Source organism: Mustela erminea, chromosome 4, assembly GCF_009829155.1.
Source record: "Mustela erminea isolate mMusErm1 chromosome 4, mMusErm1.Pri, whole genome shotgun sequence".
In the NCBI taxonomy this organism is placed as follows: Eukaryota; Metazoa; Chordata; class Mammalia; order Carnivora; family Mustelidae; genus Mustela; species Mustela erminea.
In genome coordinates, this window is record NC_045617.1 from 91,289,767 (window position 1) to 91,312,145 (window position 22,379).

At 40.5% G+C, this 22,379-nt stretch overlaps 1 protein-coding gene across 1 annotated transcript in view; it reads right to left on the reverse strand.

The window, feature by feature from the left end:
* Nucleotides 1-926: 926 nt before the first annotated feature.
* SUPT3H (SPT3 homolog, SAGA and STAGA complex component) overlaps nt 927-22,379 on the reverse strand; it is a 560,098-nt gene continuing 538,645 nt past the window's right edge. Inside the window, exon 12 of the mRNA XM_032340149.1 lies at nt 927-1,236. Within this exon, the coding sequence (XP_032196040.1) occupies nt 1,204-1,236 (33 nt within the window). The 3' untranslated portion in view covers nt 927-1,203. The remainder of the gene's footprint in view (nt 1,237-22,379) is intronic.

Here is a 22,379-nt window from a genome sequence, read left to right on the forward strand (position 1 = left end):
CCCAGATTTAGCAAGAAATCAGAGAATTTGAGTGAGCAAGAGTATTAGAATCAGTCTTTAATGAAGTGTCCAAGAGTGGTGTGTAGAGTACAGTATCTTTCCGGGATTATTTGGCCTGGGGTTTCCAACACTGTGCTAAGGGGACACAGAGACCAGGACCTTGGGGTCAGGCTTGATTTGGAACAATGAGCCTCACCCCCAACTCACTACATGTCCACACATTTCTTCCCACACTGTGCAGGAAACTACTTGTATAAATGCATGCCACCAGGCCAAAGGGGATCTTCTGAGTGGAATATTGGAAATGGCTCTGAACTTGCCAGCGGAAAACCTAGATTCTAGTCCTCTGCTGCCACTTACTAGCTCCAGGCAAGGAACTGAACCTGCAAGAGCCTCTGGTTTCCTTAGCTAATGCGTTATGTAAAACAAACAAACAAACAAACAAACAAAAAACCTGAAAGAGATTTAGCATTATAAAGACCTACATTTAGAATCAAGAAAAGCTATTTACAAATCTTTGGTCGATTGATTGCACAAAATATGCATGATTTGTCATTCTTCCCTGTCCACACCACTTGCAAAGTCACTTTGTAGTTAAAGAAATAGAACTCCCCCCGCCCCCCAACCCTTTGAATCTGGGCAGGTCTTGTGATTTGTTATGGCCAGTAGAAAATGGCAGAAGTGACATGGTACCGGTTCTGAGCCTAGGACTCAAGAGATCTGGTGTGCTTCCTCTCTCTCAGAGATTCCTGCCAACTTTCTATGATCAGCCTAAGGTTGGAGGGCGAGACCATGGAGAAGAGGCCAGTGGTCTCAACCATGGCCATCCTACATCAGATGTAGTCACTTGACTCCCAAGTGCCCAGCCAAGAAGAACACAGCTGCTTACCAACCCACAGCAAACCAGAGATGCATGAGGGAGTCAGCCAAGAGTAGACAACCTCTGGACTCATCAACAAAGTGCTTTACTGGGTTAAGCTGAGTTTGGGAGTGTTTGTTATGTGACAGTAGCTAGTAGATACAGAACTTGTAGATGACTTAGCCAAAAATTAATTGGTTGGAACTAATCATCAAGGATAAGCTCGATATCTCAGTCAATGGCAGGGGCACATGCAACTGGTCACCGAGAAGAGCAATATGGTGGCCAGCCCTGAGGGGCTCTTCTCCAGGCCACACTCTTGGGCGGGAAGATGGAATGTCAAATCAAATGGTGTCTTGTTCAGATCTTAGGTGAGTCTGTAATATAAGAATAATATATTAGTGTGTGAGAGGCAGTCTCCAAAAGGAAAACCAATATTTATTTGAGGTTTATAAAAACATTATTGTAACAAATGAATTCTTTCTGTGGAATCTGTTAAACTAATATGCAGCATCATAAATTAATAGTGTGAAGTCAGAATCCCCATTCGTGATTTATAGATTTACCAAATTAACCTGCCAAATTAATATCCTTCTTGCAAAGACAAAGGGTGGGTTCAAATGCCATGTGTCATTTCTAGTGCAGCCCTTGCTGGGAGGCATCTGGGACTTCGGTGGGGGCTGAAGGGCAGAAAAAAGGAATCAACAGATGCCTGGTGCTGGCGTTAGCAAAACTGAAAGGAGGGTAGGGCTGTCTCCACAGGAGATGGGCACTAGTCTGAATCACCATCCAAACAGAGCTCTGGGCTGGGGTATCTGTGCACAAGTCTGAGCTGCTGGAGGGCCCTACCAGGAGCCTCTCTGCAGAGGAAACAATCAGGAGGTTGGCTCCAGGGTACTTCTTCCACCAAGCTGAAGCTGGATCTCAATCAGAGGGTGAAGAGGGTGGAAACAAGAGTGTCCTGGAGAGAGGGAGTAAGGATTGATAGAATGGGTTCATGTATCATCTCAATGAACTAGAAGGGATCCCTGGAAGCCAAGGCAAAAATGCAGAGTACTTTAGCACTGGTGAGAATGGGTGTCATGTGCTGGCTTGGTTGGGCCCGGGTCAAGGACTGGACTAGTTCCTTTGGAAGCCTCTGGAAATCATGGATGGCCAGTGGAGAGGATCTGAGGCATCAAATCCTTCTCTGTGAATGCTGGACATCACTGGGTCATTGATGGTAGAAAAGCTTTCTCCAAAGGACTTGTGGAAGGAAGTGGAACACCAGTGGGTCTGTGCCCAAGAATCAGAATCCTCTCCCCCCATGAAAATCTAGCGCACCAGAAGTGGGGAAGAATGGATGTAGGGGGAGAAGGGGGCTGAGGCCTGTGAGGGACCATACCTCAAGTTTGTGGGCCCATCTTAGAAAGTGGCACCTGGACCTTATAGGGCTCAAGGCTTCTTTCTTCTCTAGGCCCCAGTGATCCCATGGTTTTATGGCAGATTGAGAGAACAGCTAGGCCAACCAAACTAGTCTCGAATCTGAATAGAACCAGTTCTCTCTGTAGAGACGATTCGGCAGGCTTTAGGCTGAATGACAATGAAAACAGCCTCCTCCTGAAGCTAGGGGTGATCCTGGAACTTTGAGAGGTTTCAGACTTGCTGTCTGGGACAAAGTAACTTCTTCTGTAGCACTTTGTCCCTAGAAGTGATGACACCATTACTACTGATGGCTGACCCCGCCAACATGTAAGCAGCAGAACTCTGCCTCCTCTGTCTGTTGTGGCCTCATTCCTCCAGGTCCAGTTCCGGGGCACCTGCGAGCATTCACAGAAACTTGATACAAACCAGAAAGACGTATCCTGTCCGGGTACAAGAAGTGCCTCCTCCAGGTGAAGAAATGAGAAATAATGTTCCCTCTGAGTGAAGGGACCTCGCTCTTGGCCGACACAGCTGCTGTACCAGGACACAAGGCTTGGCAAGTGAAGCCTGAGCTGGAAGCACGTGCCCCCATGAACCCCCTGACCTGGTACCCCATTCAGCCCACTTGCTGCCCAGAACCAAACTTCCTGACACCTTGTTCCACTAGGTCTAGTGCCCCCTTGGGTCTGGAGAGGTAGGAGTCAAATGTTGAGTGGGGCAAGGAAGTCTGGGGAGAGGCGGGGGTGTGAGTGAGGACAGAAGGAAAGGCCGCCTTCAAAGACTCACATTCTCCTGCCCTGCCAGACTTCTGTGAATTTCTTGCCACTTGCTAATTAAGTGACCCAGGGGATTCAGGTAAGTTAGAGGGAACTCCTGTCTTGCTCCAACAGCTGGAACAAGGTGGTTATTTTCTATCACACAAATGCAGGTAATGAACAGAGAAAGAGCCAGCAGGCAGATCAAGTTCCATAAAACAACAACAACAGTAACAAAACAGCAACACAACAACAACAAACCCGCACGTGCAAACAATGCACCCTTCCATGACGCAGGCTCGCAGAGATGACAAACCAAGTGTGTGAGACGGGTCCCACGCAGGGACGTATGTGGTCCTGTAGCTCTAGACCCTGCCGGCAAATGCGGGATTCTATAATTCCTTGCTTCTCAGCACCAATGACATCACCACTCCATAAGAGAGGGAATCACAGCCACATTTCGAAGAATCATTCAGTTTTCTCATTAAGAATCTATAGGATCTCCTCCCCAACCCCCCACCCAGCAACAGCCTTGCCAAAACAATGTTAAAAATAGGCCCGGTAAGACTCTTCACATTTGTAGGCAGTCATGAATGTTTAACAGTGTATATGTCCAGCAGACGCACATAACTTTAGAATTAGGCACTGAATTATATAGGACATATATTTGCCAAAAGGATTAAGAAAAATGAAGCAAAGAACAAACCTTGGGTTTGGTTTACTGAGGGGAAGCAAAACCCGTACTCAACTTCATTTTCTCGAAGGAGGGTGTTTGTTCAATATGTAGGCTATTTGGGGGTAAAATATATGTGAATAAAAGTCAAAAGAAGTTAAATCTGGATATTTTGACTTCATCAGCTCATATGGTCAATTCTTCAAATTCAAGGGCTTCAGTGCTGGTTCTCAAGGTATACAATTATTTCCGAGACAGACAGCACCCTATGCTTGTCTGGGCCTGCACTGCTTAGGAAAGGACACAGTTCGGGTTCAGCCGGAAGAGGTTAGGGTCAGAGGGTCTCTCTGCTGCGAAAACGTACTCAGTTTGACAGCCTGAAATGTTAAGCAAGATAAGGAAGGCATACAGAAAATGAGACGCTACCTAAAAAGAGGTAATGAAGTAAAATATAATTATAATGATTATAAAAGTAAGTACCACGCATGAGTAACTTTATTTGGGGAGCGACCTGAGTGAGTTCTAAATAAATCACTGGCTCCCAGAGAGGAAGGGCTGCAAAACTGGCCCAGTCCCCCTCTTACGAGTCCTTCCGCAGCTGAACCGACTCAGCATTTTGGAAGTATATCAAATGTGCCTCCAAGCGTTTGAGGAAGGAGGAGGATGTCTCCTGAGGTCTCAGCTCTACTTTTTGTTAGTAGTTAAAACCGATCAACAGATGATAAGGAATCGATGGTTTTATAAATACAGCTCTTAGGTGTAACCATCATAACTTTCGGACTGGGCTGGGCTAGGACTTCTCCATCTCCAGCAGTACATCTACAAATGGATGTTTTCTTGCTTTTTGGTCAATCATGGGGTCAATCCTCTTCTGCCCCGAGGCCCCCAAAATTATTTTGACCAAAATGTTTAAGTCAGGGGTTTCATGTAGACAGCTTAAATGAGTCATTAAGAATTTTATTGGTTAAAGTAGGCATATTTTTTCCCTAGTAGACATAATGACATAACAGTAATAAAAATGTAATATTCAAGTAATTGCTGTAATGTAATTATAGTTTGGTCATAAAGTAAGATTAGGGGTCTGGGATGGCTGTTTTGTGGGTATTTTAATGTCTGAAAGCAGTCTCGGAGGTGCTGCTCCCGTCCCCCTGGAATGCAAGAACCTTCCATCACATAACCAGGTGGCCACGAGCCCAGCTGGACCAGCATTATCTAGGCGGCCTGCTTACCCCGGCTGCCCTCTCTGGACTCCAGCATCCTGCCTGCTGCAGATCCCTAACCATCACTGTAACTGAAAACAGTGTTCTGTTTTCCCAGAGACCACAAAAGGGGAAATAAAGAGGGCCAGACTCCTCACTAGGGGAGCAGATGGAAGTCAGGTGCCATCCGGGAATAGGCCGCTCTCTGCCCCCACAGCCTGGTAGCTCCCAGTCTCCCTCTGCTCCCAGGGCTTGGAGTTCTGCTTCTGTCCATCTACACTGTGCCGGCTGCAGAACTAGCCTCTTCTCGCTTTTGGAGGGGAGAACGAGTTCCAGATTGAGTCTAAACAGAAAGAGCTGAATTGTTTTATCAAAGGATTTGTCATCATTGGACATATTCTTTGAACAGTTATAAATTAATTTCTGTCTGTGTTTCTTATTTAATGGCATGGCCTGATGACAGAATTAAGGCAAAAGAAGCGCTTAACCATTTGCGAACCAAAACAATACAACCATATTTTCTTTTTTTTTTTTTTTTAAGATTTACTCATTACTCATTACATTTACTCTCTCTCTAAAATTAGAGAGAGAAAGAGAGAGTGAACATGAGCAGGGGGAGGGGCAGAGGGAGAGGGTGAGAGAGAGAATTCTCAAGCAGGCTCCGTGCTGAGCAGGAGGCCTGTGGAGCTCACTCAATCCCAGGATCCTGACATCACGACCTGATGGGGAATCAAGAGTTGGATGCCCAACCGACTGAACCATCCTGGTGCTCCAATAAAAACACACTTTATTTTAATATATTTTTAAAAACATTATTTATATATTTACTTAAAAGCAAGAGAGAGTGTGAGAGCAAGAGAGAGAGAGTGTGAGAGCAAGAGAGAGAGAGAGAAAGGAGCAGGGAGAAGGGACAGAGGGAAAAGCAGACTCCCTGCTGAGTGGGGAGCATGATGTGGGGCTTGATCCCAGGACCCCGGGATTATGACCTGAGCCAAAGACAGACCTTAACTGACTGAGCCACCCAGGTGCCCCTAAAAACATATTTTAATTAACAGTATCTGCAATTGGGCAGAAATCTAAGAGGAAACCAGCCCCTCATTCCCAGTAATATGGATACATCACACACCATGTCAGTTACAGTCTGGGCAAATTGTTAAGCTACTTAGACTTTTCTTCCTCTTGGCAAATACCGGTCTCTAAGCCCCTGATACCTTTCGATGTCTGCTGAACTGTGGTTCAGTCACACAGAGGGAATGTAGAGCGTTTTACAAACCGATCTTCTTGTTGGTATCTGTGACTTTAAATATTCGCTGTCTCCTAATGCCCTCTTTTATGCACTTTTATACATCTTGAGTCTGTGGTCTGGATTTCCACAATGGTGAGTGCTGAGTGGAGGCCTCAGGAAGGCGGGAGAGCCAGCTGTGCTGAGCCCGAGGGCGGCAGGGCCCGATGGACAAGAGTTCCTCTTCAGCTCCTCCCACTGAAGTCAAGGGAAAACAAAGTGTGGGGTCTGACTGATCCAGGAGGGGTGTTGGCTTTTACTTGGCATCCACACCCTTACTGCTTGAGAAATGTTATTTTTTCCTTAAGCTTCTATCTCATTAATCTTGTGTTAAGAGTGGTCTAACCCTATTAGTTGGGCAGCCTGCTTCTGCTCCAATTAGCATATATTTCCATAAGTGTTGAGAGGAGAAGGGGATGGAAGAGGCAGAATTTCTAAACTATTGACCCAGAGGGACTTGTAAGAAGGTGTGTCTGACGTGAGCATAACACAACCGAAAAAGCCCGAGTAAATGGTAAATTATGGTTGGCTCTGATGATTTGTGCGAAGCAGAATAAACTATGATGGAAACATAAAATATTTCTAAGCTTACACTTTAGTCACTCAATACACATATAACTCAATTTTCTTCCTTAAAAAATAGATATTTCGAGCACAGAGACTTTCCAGAGGAAATCCGCTTATTTGCTATCTTTGTGTTCACTCGCGTCACATGTTCCAAGCTTAAAAGTTGAAAATGTTTTGATTTTCCCTAGTGAAAGGGACTGTGTGATGCCCCCACTTAAATATAAATCCCACGATTATATTATCCCTACCATTACATTAAGTGACTTTCCTCTCTACAAACAGTTTGAAGGGGTAATGTCAGAACAAGCCTTCAATAACCAAACTCATTGTTCAAGTATTGACAGGCCAGTCGCCTAACCAGAAAATGCAGAAGTCATCCAAGGGAGCTTATTTTGGGGATCAGGTTTGTCCCACCTACCATAGGTGAAACCAGGAGGTAAACAGGAAGTGCTGAGTGGGCTTGGTTTACTCCTACAGGCACAGAGAGAAATAAAATCAGTGTTTACCAAATGGAAAAGCACAAAGTTGGTACAGAGAGCAATGCTATTTTCATGCTTCTAAAAAGGTATTACAAATAACACAAAGTTTCAAACCTATAATTAAAAACTATTTTAAAAAAGCTTTGATTAAATTCCCTTCAAAAATAGACGTCTTAGGCTAAAGCCTATTTCTTAAAGGGTCTGCCTCCCATCTATGCTGCTTTCCCCTAATCCATACTCTATAAATGTCCCTCTTAAATAACAGACTTCAATGGAAAAAGCGTGTCTTAGAGTCATCTAGCAGAAGTCCAGAGCTCCTGGGGCATTTGGGTGGCTCAGTTCGGTAAAGCATCCAACTCTCGGTTTTGGCTCAGGCCATGATCTCAGGGTTGTGAGATCAAGCCGCATGTCAGTCTCTGAGCAGGGCATGGAGGCTGCTTGAGATTTTCTTCCTCTGTCACAGCTTGTGCTCTCTTTTTCTCAAAATAAATAAAATCTTAAAAAAAAAAAAAAGAAAAAGGTCAATGCTCCCACCTAATTGAAGAATCCAAGGCCCCAAAGTGAATTTATCAAATACCATGTAGCAAGAGGTAGAGCCACTTAGAAGCAGGAAGAATTTAGGATCCAGGCAAAAGTTAGAGATAGACTGAATTTCTTAGTGCCAGACCTAAGGACACAAACCCTGTGGGAAATGGGCTAAATGCATTGTTGGTGTTATTTTGACCAGAAGCTGAAAGGCTGGTCCTATGGGTCCAAACAGGGGAGACACCCCCCCCCCCCGCCCCAAGACCCTCTCAGAATCTCTGGACAAGACCCTTTCTTCTTTTGTGTTAATAGTCTCAACGGAAAACCAAGGGGATTTGTAGTTCTAATGTTGTGAATCTAAGAAAAGAAAAGGACTGAAAAAGGTGACGATCCAGGGAAATAAAGAATAAACGAATGGAAATGAAGATAGATTATTTTGGGCAAGAGTAAGTAATAATATTTAAAAACCCGGTAGGGTTGTCTGAGGTCGGTTAAACTTTAATAACCCAGATTTCAGACCAAGGTCAACACTCAAACCAAGAATAGCCGAAGAAAAGAATGGGCAAAGTGCAAGATCAGGCAATTCAAAAAAAGAACATGTAGACATGGCCAATAAACACATAAAAAATGTTTGGTCTCAATGGTATTCACACATGCAGGGGAAAAAAACCCCTGCACCAATCAGACTTTCCCTGTCTTTAAACCGCTAAAGGCTAAAAAGGGTAATGACACCCAGTGTTGGTGAAGGCACAGAGAAATTGATTAGTGAGTACCACCAATGAGAGTGCAACCTGGCAAAACTGAATGGAGGGACTTTTGGACACGTGTCAAGTTTTTAACATGAATACCCTCGATGCAGCAGTGCCGATTCTGGAAATTTACCTTAGAGGAAATTTCCACGACCGGTTTAGTGGATTGCCGATGGGCACAAATTCTTTGCTGCTCCTCTCAGCAAGAGGGAGAGGGTATTTCCTTTCCCCTTTCATCTGGACTGGCCCTGTGGCTAGCTTTGGGTGCCAAATATAGCAGAGGTGGTATTGTGGGACTTCTGAGCCTTGCCTTAAGAGGTCTGGTGGTTTCTATTTGATCTCTGTTAAATGCCAGTTGCCTTTGAAGTTCAATTACCCTGAAAACTACCATGTTGTGAGGAAGCCAAAGCTCGTCACAAGGGAAAGGAGAGATCACTGAGGCTCAAAATCTCCAAATCTACCAGCAAAGCCTTTTTGATCCTTCTGGTCCAGCTCAGTGGCCTCCAGACAATGCCATGTGCAGTAGTAGGACCACCTAGTGAAGGCCTACATGAACCCTTGGTCCCTCAAATCATGAGAAATAATAAATCACTGCTGTTTTAAGCCACTGAGTTTTGGGGTAGTTCATTGCGCAGCAAAAGAGCACTGAAACGGAAATAGGAAGGATCACCCCATCAGGCAAAGCATTCCAGCTCAAGTGTCTACTGATGAGAGCAACAGGAATGGAGACTGGCCAGCGGAAGAAGGAAGTCATAAATACCAGCTACGACCACTGGACCATTAGAAGTGTTTCTTTCTTGCTTTAGTATAATACAAGGATGCCTGGGCGGCTCAGTTAGCTGAGCGTCTGACTCTTGATTTGAGCTCAAGTCATGATCTCGGGGCCATGAGATGGAGCCCTGCATCATGGAAGCCTGCTTAAGATTCTCTGTCTCCTGGGATGCATCTGCGGCTGGGTTCATTAAGCGTCTGCCTTCAGCTCAGGTCATGGATTCCAGGGTCCTGGGATTGAGTCCCACATTGAGCTCCTTGCTCAGTGGGGAGCCTGCTTCTCCCTCTGCCTGCTGCTTTCCCTGCTTGTGCTCTCTCTCGCTTACAAATAAATAAATAAATAAAATCTTAAAAAAAAAAAAGATTCTCTCTCCCTCTGCCCCTCCCTCTGTCTCTCTCAAAGCAAAAAAAAAACAAAAAACAAAACAAAATGAAACAAAAAAACCAAAAATCTTTTGTATAAATACAGCATATTTGCTTAGGTATTAAAGACCTCTTTTTCTTTATCTCCACCCCGTGCTCACCTTCCCATTCCCCTGTTAGCTAACATAAGAGGTATTAATAGTGGTTAGTCATGGATCTTTGTATTTAAGTTACAGGATATCAAAGGGGAATTATAATTTAGAGAAAAGAACATTGCCCCCAAATGAATAAATCTTCATATTCTATTATTTATTTATTTATAAAGATTTTATTTATTTATTTGACAGATAGAGATCACAAGTAGGCAGAGAGGCAGGCCGAGAGAGAGAGGAGAAAGCAGGTTCCCCACTGAGCAGAGAGCCCGATGTGGGGCTCCATCCCAGGACGCTGGGATCACGACCTGAGCCGAAGGCAGAGGCTTTAACCCACTGAGCCACCCAGGTGCCCCAATATTCTATTTTTTAAAATAAAGTTTTATTTTAGAATAATTTTACATTTATGGAAAAATAGCAACGACAATACAAAGTTCCCACATATGGGCCTACCTCATTTGATTGCATTTCTTTTTATTGAGATTTGCAGATATTGCGGATTTTACAAATTGCTGGTTTGTGGCAACTTTTCATTGAGGAAGTCTACCCATGCTACTTTTCCAACAGCATATGCTCACTTATCACATATCTCCATGTCACATTTTGGCAATTCTTGCAATATTTCAAGCTTTTTCATTATTATTATATTGGTGATGGTGATATGTGATCACTGATCTTTTTTTTTTTTAATTTTTTATTTTTTATAAACATATATTTTTATCCCCAGGGGTACAGGTCTGTGAATCACCAGGTTTACACACTTCACAGCACTCACCAAAGCACATACCCTCCCCAATGTCCATAATCCCACTCCCTTCTCCCAAACCCCCTCCCCCCAGCAACCCTCAGTTTGTTTTGTGAGATTAAGAGTCACTTATGGTTTGTCTCCCTCCCAATCCCATCTTGTTTCATTTATTCTTCTCCTACCCACTTAAGCCCCCATGTTGCATCACTACTTCCTCATATCGGGGAGATCATATGATAGTTGTCTTTCTCTGCTTGACTTATTTCACTAAGCATGATACACTCTAGTTCCATCCATGTTGTCGCAAATGGCAAGATTTCATTTCTTTTGATGGCTGCATAGTATTCCATTGTGTATATATACCCCATCTTCTTGATCCATTCATCTGTTGATGGACGTCTAGGTTCTTTCCATAGTTTGGCTATTGTGGACATTGTTGCTATAAACATTCGGGTGCACATGCCCCTTTGGATCACTACGTTTGTATCTTTAGGGTAAATACCCAATAGTGCAATTGCTGGGTCATAGGGCAGTTCTATTTTCAACATTTTGAGGAACCTCCATGCTGTTTTCCAGAGTGGCTGCACCAGCTTGCATTCCCACCAACAGTGTGGGAGGGTTCCCCTTTCTCCGCATCCTCGCCAGCATCTGTCATTTCCTGACTTGTTGATTTTAGCCATTCTGACTGGTGTGAGGTGATATCTCATTGTGGTTTTGATTTGTATTTCCCTGATGCCGAGTGATATGGAGCACTTTTTCATGTGTCTGTTGGCCATCTGGATGTCTTCTTTGCAGAAATGTCTGTTCATGTCCTCTGCCCATTTCTTGATTGGATTATTTGTTCTTTGGGTGTTGAGTTTGCTAAGTTCTTTATAGATTCTGGACACTAGTCCTTTATCTGATATGTCGTTTGCAAATATCTTCTCCTATTCTGTCAGTTGTCTTTTGATTTTGTTAACTGTTTCCTTTGTGATCACTGATCTTTGATGTTACTATTGTAATTGTTTTGGGACATCATGAACCCTATTCATATAAGATGACAAACTTAATCTGTAAAGGTTGCGTGTGTTCTGATGTTGAATACTCCACTGAGCAGCTGTTCCCCCATCTGTCTCCTTTTCCTTGGGTCTTCCTGTTCCTTGGGACACAGTGATACTGAAATTAGGCCACTAAATTCTATGATGGCCTCGGAGTGTTCAAGTGAAAGGGAGGAGTTGCATGGTCAACTTCAAGTCAAAAGTTAGAAATGATACACTTAGTGAGGAAGACCTGTTCAAAGCCCAGATTGGTGGAAAGCTATAACTCTTGTCCAACCAGTTAGCCAAGTTGTGAATACAAAGAAAAAGTTCATGAAGGAAATTCAGTGCTGCTCCAGCGAACACAAGCTTGGTAAAAAAATGAAAGAGCCATACTGCCGAGATGGAGCAAGTCTGAGTGGTCTGGATAGAAGATCACACCAGCCACAACATTCCCTTAAGCCAAAGCTTGATCCAGAGCAAGGCCATAACTCTCCTCAATTCTGTGAAGGCTGAGAGAGAAGGGGAAGCTGCAGAAGAAAAATCTGAAGCTAGCAGAGATAGGTTCATGAAATCTAAGGAAAGAAGTCATCTCCATAACATCAAAGTGCAAGGATTAAGCAGCCAGTGGTGTAAGAGCTGCAGCATGTTCTCCTGAAGATCTAGCTAAGATCATCCAAGATGGCAGCTACAGTAAACAACAGATTTTCTGTGTAAACAAAACATTCTTCTGTTGGAAGATGCCATCTAGTACTTTAACAGACAGAGAGAATAGTCAGTGCCTGGTTTCAAGGCTTCCGAGGACAGGCTGACTCTCTTATTAGGGGCTAATACAGCTGGTGACCTTAAGTTGAAGCCAATGATCATCTACCATTCTGAAAATTCTAGGACCCTTCAGAAATGCTAAATCTACTCGCCTGTGTTCTCTAAATGGAATAAAGCCTGGATGACAGCACATCTGTTTACAACATGGTTTACCGAATATTTTGAGCCCACTGCTGCAACTTACTTCTCAGAGAAAAACATTCCTTTCAAAATAGTACTGCTCATTAACAATGCACCCAGGAGTTCTGATGGAGACGTACAAGATTAATGTTGTTCTCATGACTGCTAACACAACATCCATTCTGCAGCCCATTGATCAAGGAGCAATTAAGACTTTCAAATCTTATTATCTCAGAAACACATTTCATAAGGCTAGAGCTGCCACAAACAGTGACTCCTCTGATGGATCTGGGCAAAGTAAATGGAAACCATTCTCAAAAAAATTCACCCTTCTAGAGGCCATTAAGAACATTCATGATTCATGGTTAGAGGTCAGAATATCAACATTAACAGGAGTTTGGAAGAAGTACTTGTGGAGGACTTTGAAGGGATCAAGACTTGAGTGGAGGAAATAATAGCAGATGTGGTAGAAACAGCAAGAGAACTAGAATCAGAAGTGGAGCCTGAAGATGGGACTGCATTGTTGTGATCTCATGAAAAACCTTGCTGAGGAGTTGTTTCTTACGGATGAACAAAGAAGGTGGTTTCTTGAGATGGAATCTACACCTGGTGAAGATGCTGTGAACACTGTTGAAATGACACAAAGGATTTAGAATATTACATAAACTTAGTTGATAAAGCAGTGGCAGGTTTTGGAGGGACTGACTCCAATTTTGAAAGAAGTTCTACTGTGGGTAAAATGCCATCAAACAACATCACCTGCTCCAGAAAAAGCATTCATGACAGGAAGGGTCATTCAATGTCATTGTCATCTTCTTTTAAGAAACCTCATTGTCATCTTCTTTTAAGAAACTGCCACAGCCACCCCAGCCCTCAGCTAGCACCGCCCTGATCAGTCAGTGGCCATCAACATGGAGTCTAGACCCCCCACCAGCAAAAATACAGCTACTCGCTGAAAGCTCAGATGATAATTAGAATTTTTTTTAGTAATAAAGTATTTTTAAGTTAATGTATGTATATTGCTTTTTAGACAAAACATGATTATACATTTAGTAGACTAAAGAATAGTACACATATAACTTTTATATGCACTGGGAAACCAAAAAAATCATTCAACTTGCTTCATTGTGATAATTCACTTTATTGTGGTGGCCTGGAACACAACCCATAGTATCTCTGAAGAATGCCATATTCCACAGGGAGTTTCTCCTATTATTATTTTACATTGGCATTGTATATTTATCAGAATGAATGAATGAACCAGTTTTGATACATTACCATTCACCAATGCCCATACTTCATTCAAAGTTCCTTCGTTTTTACTTAATGTCCTTTTCTCTATCAGAATTGCATCTAGGAAACCATAAGTATATGTCGCGTCTCCTTAGATTCCTCTTGGCTCTGATAATTCCTCAGGCTTTCCTTGTTTTTGATGGCCTTGACAGTTTGGAGGAATACTAGTCAGGTCTTTTGTAGAATGCCTGTCAACTGAGAGTCATTTGATGCTTTTCTCATAATTAGATTGAGCTCCTGGGTTTTGGGGAGGAAGCCCACAAAGGTTAGCATGCAGCATGTTACATGGAAGTATTTTGCTGTTTTTATTTGGAGGATTTTAAAAATATGGTTAAAAGCGATATGTATGGGTGCCAAATTGACAAAGCGTAGACTGTGGTCACCAGTACGACGTCAACTTGGTGAAACAGAAACCCTTTTTCCAGAATCCCTTTCCCTCTATGGTTCTGAGTTAGAATTGGACAAAAAAGAAACTTATGCAAGATTTGGAATATGGAAGTGAAGCAGTTTCTAACCTTTGAAGTTTCTTGTGGTCGGATACAGTTAGAGATGCAGAAGTACTGATAGCTCTAGCATGTTCTCCCTTTCCTCCATTCTGGATGCAGCTCTTCTTGACTGTTGACCAACATAGCTCCAAAGTTCCTACCAGACACATGGTGGTGAACCAACAGGGGTGGTAGTTATACAGAAGCCTGGCTTCTTCCACACTTTCCCAGAAGACATCACTCTGCAGCCACTTTTGGCAGGTGGTTGTGCTTTGCTTCCCAAATTCAGGGGTTGGTGACTTTTTCTCTGATCCTCCAACTTCCTTCCTACGCTTATATTTTCACAGCTCCTTCCACAACTATGTCACATCTGATTCCTATAATAAAATCTTTACCCCATAATGTACATTAGTTCTCATTCTGTGACTGAACTCAGACGGATACATCAAGCTATGGGAAACTAATCCTTGACCTGAGAACAATTATAAAAGCTAGCAAAAAAATAGAAAACAATTGTGTAAGAGTCTTATATGCTGCCATTACAAACTGCCACAAAGTTAGTGGCTTAAACAACACAAATATATTCTGTTGCAGTTCTCCAGGTCAGAAGTCTGGTATGGGCCTCACAGATTAAAATCAAGGTGTTAGGATGCCTGAGTGGTACTGTCAGTTGGGCGACTGATTCTTGGTTTTGGCTCAGGTCGTGATCTCAGGGTCATGGGATTGGGCCCTGCACTGTGCTCCGTGCTCAGAGTGGGGTCTGCTTAAGCTTCTCTCTGCCCCTCCCCCCCCACCCTCTCTTCCTCTCTCTCTAAAATAAATAAATCTTTAAGAGAATGACGTCAAGATGTTGGAAGGCTGTGCTCTTTTCTGGAGGCTGTAGGAGAGAAGCAGTTTCCTGCTCATTCAGATTGGTGGGAGTATTCAATTCCTGGGCTGTAGGACTGAGGTGCCAGTTTTCCTGCTGACTATAAACAAAGAGGCGTTTCCCAGACTACCACCTGTCCTGGTTCACAGCAGCCTTACTTCATCTTCAAAGCCAGCCATGTCAAGTCTTTGTCATGTTGCAACTCTCTCACCCACTTTTCTGCCTCCCTCTTCTGTTTCTATTTTTATTTATTTTTTAAAAGATTGATTTATTTCAAAGAGAGACAGAGAGAGAGAGAGAGTATTAGTGGGAGGGGCAGAGGGAGAGAGGGAGAGAGATCCCAAGCAGACTCCCTGCTGAGCGTGGAGCCCTACCTGGGGCTTGATCTCACCACCCTGAGATCATGAACTAAGCCGAAACCAAGCATTGGACCCTCAACCAACTGCACCACCCAGGTACCCCTCTCATCTGTTTTTAAAAGCTCATGTGATTAGTTTGGGCCTACCTGGATAATATATGATAAATTTCCTATGTTAAAATCTGTTGATTAGAAACCTTAATTCTATCTCCAACTTTAATTCGCTTTTGTTATGTAATATAATGCATTCACAGGTTCTGGGGATTTGGGTCTGAATACCTTTGACAGACCACACTCTATTTGTGGCATCAGAAAAAGATCAAACTCATCAGGATTTAAAAGGATGTGAAATTTCCCCCTCTCAGGACATTTGCCACTTAAATGTGAGAGGAAAAAGAGCCATGGAGGAAGCAAAGGTTTAGGGCTTTTCATAGTTTCATTGAGCCAGAGGATGGAACATGAGGCTGCCAATAGCCGAGGGACCAAGATCTCAGAGAGGAGGAAACTCAGAGAAGTAAACCTATAATTCTACATGAAGTTTCTCCTTGAAATACATGTTAACCCCAAAGTTGCATGTGGGTAGGTTGAGAGCAGGAGCTGGGAGGCTAAGGAGGTAAGCAGAAATTTCATCCATCCTGTGGGTGACTGGAGCCAGAAGCTGATTTCAGAGCTTACCATGGTTGAAGGGCTTGGCAAACAACACAAAACTTTAGCTGAGGCCCTAGAGATACTTTCCATGAATAGGGGCAAAGCAGAAATAGATCAACCTTGATTTGACTACACCCCCTTCTATCTATCAGAAATGCAATCCTTTTGGGAAGAAATCATCATCCAGAGCTTCTGTACTTTTTCATATACAACGTCTGCCACTCAATAAAAAAATCCTAGTCATAGCAGAGGATACAGAACTAAATGACTGAAAACCAAGAGGAAAAAAATGCAGACAACAGAAGCAGATCCACAAACAACCCAAACATGGGTATAATGAGAAAGGGATTTGAACTTTTTCTTTTCTTTTCAAGAATCAAACGGTGATTATATAACTAAAAAATAAAAGAACTAAAGTTGAAAATTCAATACATGGGCTTATCATCTCCATGACTTATTTATTTTATAACTACAACTCTATACTCCTTAATGCCCTTTATCTGTTTTATTCATTTCCCCATCTACTTCCCTCCTGGCAAACACCAGTTTGTTCCTTGTATTTAAGAGTTTTTGTTTGTTTAACAGAATTTCAGATGCAGCAAAAGAGAAGGTTAATAGAGATAAAATGGATTAGGAAGCATCCAAATTGAAGCACAGATAAAAAAACATAGGAAGTACAAAAAGACCATAGGAGACATATTGTATGTCATGTAAAGTCTGACATACATGTCATTAAATTCCTAGAAGACAAGAAGAAATATCTGAAGAAAAGTCACTGGGAATGTTAAAAAATTGATGAAAGATATCAAACCACAGATTCAAGAAATTATACAAACTCCAAAAAAGATACTTACAAAGAAAACTACACGTAACCTAGTCATACTGCAAGGGCTGAAAAATAAAATAAAATCTCAAAAGTATCCAGAGAAAAAGTTCAAATTACTTTCACAGGGGGCAACAAAAATGCTGACAATGAAAATGACAGAATACAAAAACAAAGGAAAAATTATATGTACAGAAAATAATGTACATTTTATAATGGTAAAACTTTGGGAACATAAATACATCCAACAATAAGATACAATTAATTAATAGTAAAACAGCCATAGTATGAAATATTCAGAAGTAAAAAAATTGGTATAGGAAAGCATTATAACAGGCTACAAAGAAGTATGTACTATATGAATGTAATTTGTGAGTGGGTATAATAAAATGTCAAGAATGTTTAATCTCAATGTTAAAGGGCTGTAGATAATTCTCCTTGTATTCTTTATGCTTTCCTGAGTCTTTAAGGTTTTTGTTTGTTTGCAAAATGTGTATTCTTTAGGTAATTAAAGAGAATTATAATGAACAAATTAAAGAGTTATAATGGTAAAAATAAGTTAAAATCAAGGAACACAAATTAGTAAGTTAAACAGTTATGATGAGGACAAGACTGTAAATTTAAATGCAAGCATATCAATAATTAAATGTAAGCAGTCTGAACACCTCAGTGAAATGGTAAAGATTATAAAACTGGGTGAAAGACCAACTTAATTATAGACTGTCAATGAGAAAGACACTTTAAATATAAAGAAATAGATAAGTTAAAAGTAAGAGAATGTTAGAATATACTCCATATAAACACTAATACAGTGAAGTAAATTTACTAATATCAGACCTAGTACAGTTTGGAAGATGAAAAATTGCTAGGGATAAAGTGGACATTATTTGATGCTAAAGGAAACAATTAATCAAGACATGTCATTCCAAACTGTACATGCAACTAAAAACAGAACTTTAGCATATAGTGAACTAAAACTAAGAAGACTTAAAAAAGAAATAGACAAAGCCTCAACATTCCTTTCTCAGTCATTGATTCTTTAAAAAGCAAAAAGCCAGAGAAAGTGGACACTACAACTTGACCTAATTGACATTTATAGAACACCCAACAACAGCCAATACGTTTTCAAGTGCATATGTACATATTCTGGGCCATAAAACAAACACAAACTAAAAGAACTGTAATCATATAAAATATGTTCTTCATTATAAAATTAAACTAAAATTTAAAAACAGAAAGATACCTGAAATATTCTCAAAAAATTGAAAACTAAAGAACACATTTCTAAATAAGCCACAGGTCAAAGACACAAACAGAAAGGAAATTAGGAAATATTCTGAGTTGGATGGAAATGAAAACAAAACACATAAAAGCTTCTGAGATACAGCTAAAGCAGTGCTTAGGGGGAAGCACATAGCATCAAAATGTTTATAGAAAAGAATGATCTCAAATGAAAAAAAAAAGAAGAGTGAATTAAATTCAAAGCAGCAGAGGGAAGAAAATAAAAGCAAGATAAAAGCAGACTGATATTGAGAACAGGAAAAAAAAGGGAATAATCAATGAAACCAAAGGCTGTTTTGAAAAATACAGAAAAAAGAAAAAAATTTTCTTTCTTTCTTTCCTTCCTTCCTTCCTTCCTTCCTTCCTTCCTTCCTTCCTTCCTTCTTTCTTTCTTTTTTACGTTCAGAGGAACTCACCAGTGAGGCTACTGGGAACTGAAGTTTTCTTTGTAGGAAAGTCTTCAGCTATGAGTAATCTTATATGTAAAGCTATTGGGATTATCCTTTTCTTTTTGAAAAATTTTGGTAGTTTATGTCTTTCCAGGTTATTTGTCTTTCCTCTAACTTATTTTATATCCTATACTTTTTATCCTACAATATTGGTGATCTCACTTATTATCTATAATAGGTTGTTGTTTTGTACTGTATATTCTTTGGAGCTTTCTACATAGATAATCACGTTATTTACAAACGGAAAGTTTTACTTCTTTCTAATCAGTATGCTTTTTATTTCTTCTTGTCTTACTGCAGTGACTAGGATCTTAGGTACAATGTTGTGTACAAGTGGTGAAAATATCCCTGCCTTTTTCCTGATTTTATGGGGGAAACATTCAGTTTTTCACGATTAATATAATGCCAACCTCTGGGAAAAACTTGGGCAGTTTCCTTTCTTTTTTCCTGATTTTATGGGTATTCAGTCTTTCACCCTTAAAACATCTGTAAGATTTTCTTAGATATTCTTTATCACATTGAGGGAAACTTCTTTCTCTGTTCCTAGTTTGCTGAGCTTAGTGAACGGATTTTGAATTTTGTATTATTTTTCTACATCCTTGGATATCTTACAGTTTTTCTTTTTATAATGGTACATTACATGGATTGATTTTTCAATTTATTCATTTCATTCATTCATTTCAATTCATTACTAATGAACTTTTCAATTCATTACTACGATGAATGCCACTTGGTCTTGATGTATTAATCATTACAGGAAAATTCCAGATCAATCTCTTTCATGAACACAGATACAAAAATACTTAACCAAATACCATGAAATCAAGTCCAGCAAGATTACTGGACTTGATTTCATGGTATTTGGTTAAGTATTTTTGTATCTGTGTTCATATATATATATCTTTTTCTTTTTCATATATAGAAACAGATTTTATTGGTATATACTGGCAATGAACCAGAAATTAAAATTAAAAAAAAATCTTAAACGATCAAACATGAAAATCCACAAATAAATCTAACAAAATATATACTAGATCTATATTCTTAAAATTATAAAACACTGATGAGGGAAACTACAAAAGAACTAAGTAAATGAAGAGCTATACCATATGCGCTGATTAGAAGGCTTAACACCACTGTCAATTTCCCCCAAACTGAGTTATAGATTCAAAGGAGTTCCAATCAAAATCTCAGCACATGAGGGCACCTGGATGGCTCAGTTGGTTGAGCGTCTGACTCTTGATTTTGGCTTGGGTCATGATCTCAGAATCACGAGATCAAGCCCTATGTAGGGCTCACGTGCTGGGCATGGGGCCTGCTTAAGATTCTCTCTCTTCCTCTCTCTTTGCCCTTAAAAAAAAAAAAATCCCAGCAAATGTTTTGTAGAACTATTGAAAAGCAAAGAACCTGGCATTTAAAAAAAAAAAAAAAGGTTTGAAAAAGAAAAAGCTGAAGGATTCATAAGGCCTGATTTCATGATTTAGGAATAAAGACAGTTGGGTGCCGGCCTAAGGATAAGCATACACATCAATGGAACAAAAGAGAATCCAAAATAGACCCATGTACATATGGTTTTAGATAAATATGTCAAGATAAATAAATGAAGAAAGGATAAATCTTTTCAACAAATAGTTTCGGAACAATCAGACATCCTTATAGAAAAAGGAAAAAGAAAGAACTTCAACCCTCACTTTGCATCATATACAAAAATAAACTCAAAATGAATCGAACACCTAAATGTAAAAGTCAAAATTTAAAATATGAAGATTAAAACATAGGAGAAAACCTTTGTTGGCCTTAAATCAGGATAAGACAAAAAGTATAAGCCATAAAAGCATAAAAACCCAAAATTGGACCCCTTCAAAATAAAAAAATTCAGCTCTTCCAAATATACCTTAAGTCAAGCCCCAGACTCAGAGAAAATACGTGGAAAACATATTTCTGTATAAAGACTATAAAAAGAACTCTTATATTTTAGTAAGAGAAAATAACTATTTTTTTTAAGTGGACCAAAGATTTGAACACTTCAATAAAGAAAAGCTACAGATGGTAAATGAACATGAACAATGCTTAGTATCATTAGTCAACAGAGAAAAGCAAAGTAAAAGCACAGTGAGATATTACTTATTAGAATGGCTAAAATCAAATAAAAACAAACAACAGAATGAATCATATTCAAATGCTGGCAAAGTTATAGAGTAACTAGAAATCTCACATTTCTGGAGGGAGGGCCCACAGGTTCAGACGCTTTGGAAAACACTTTCTTAGAAAATTAAATATTTACTTACCATATGACCATATCCACACCTAGGTATTTACCTAATAGAAATGAACATGTAAGTCCACAAAAAGCTCTGTCCATCCATGTTCATAGCAGATTTATTCTCAATAGCCAGAAATTGGAAACAATAATAATGTCCACTCAGTTACACAGACAAGCAAACTGTGGGCATCCACAATGGAATATTACTGAGCAATAAAAGGAAGTAAACTACTGATACACGATGACATGGGTGAATCTCAAAAGCATTACGCTAAGTGAGAGAAGTTAGACACAAAAAACCCTTAAATCCAAACTTGTTTAGAACTATTTAAATTTATTTGCTATTATGGAAAAGTTAAAAAAAAAAAAAAGAAAGAAGTCCGATCAGCGGTTGCCAGGAGTGGTGGGTGCGGAACGATTACGAAGGAACATGAGAAAACTTTTTGGCATTAATGCATCTTGATTGTGTTGGCAGTTATATGATTGTGTTTATTTGTCAAAAGTCATTGACTTGTACTGTATATCTAAAAAGGGGTTATTACTGTATGTAAACGATACTACATTCAACTAATTTTTTTAAAAAAGAAATATATTCTATGTGTCCTGTCTAAAAAAAACTCTATGACTCCATGAGGTCATAAATAAATACACCAAAACCATTTGCTAACCTGGAGTTTTGGGAAAAAGAAAATTTGAATAAGTAGTGAAATAAATATATCAAAAAGTTTTACAAGATATTAAATGAAAACCTAACTATGTCATAACTCAACTCTTGCTTGTGGTGGCCAAACTTCTCGTTCCATTGAAAATGCACTGGGATTTGGAAGTCCTAAAATGTAAAGACCTTTTTTAGAAAGTTGTGCTGACGAACACAGCTGAGGAGGTTCAGAGGACTTGGGAAAGTCAGGGGGAAGGAGGGGAGAAAAGGACAGGCCAGGCCAGAAGTGAGAAGGAACAGTGCAAGGCTGGAGGGCAATCCCACGGGTATGGCGTTGCAAGACTTTGCAGAATTAAAGACTGAACGATGATTTGTCCATCTAGGAAAGCACTGACTGGCATGTAGTAGATACTGGGCCTGGTCTAAGTGCTGGAGGCAATGGCAGCAGAGACAATCTGTTCTAGAAGGAGGAGGGAATGAACAAACCATGTGAGTATATGAAATGGTAAGCAGGTGTTAGGGTGACAAAAGGAGGCAGGGAACAGGGGTATGGGGTGCTAGGACAGAGGTTGGGGTTTCAGTATGTGAAAGGGTGGGCAGAGAAGGCTTTATGGGAAAGTGGTATCTGACAAAAGACCTGAAGAAGGGGAGGGAGCCGTGAGGAGAGGTCTAAAAGTGGGTGCTTTCCCACACTGAGGCCTCATGGCCCTACTTGGCTCACATCCGCCTACTTTGCTGAGATCTGTTTCGCTTCCATAACAAGGATATA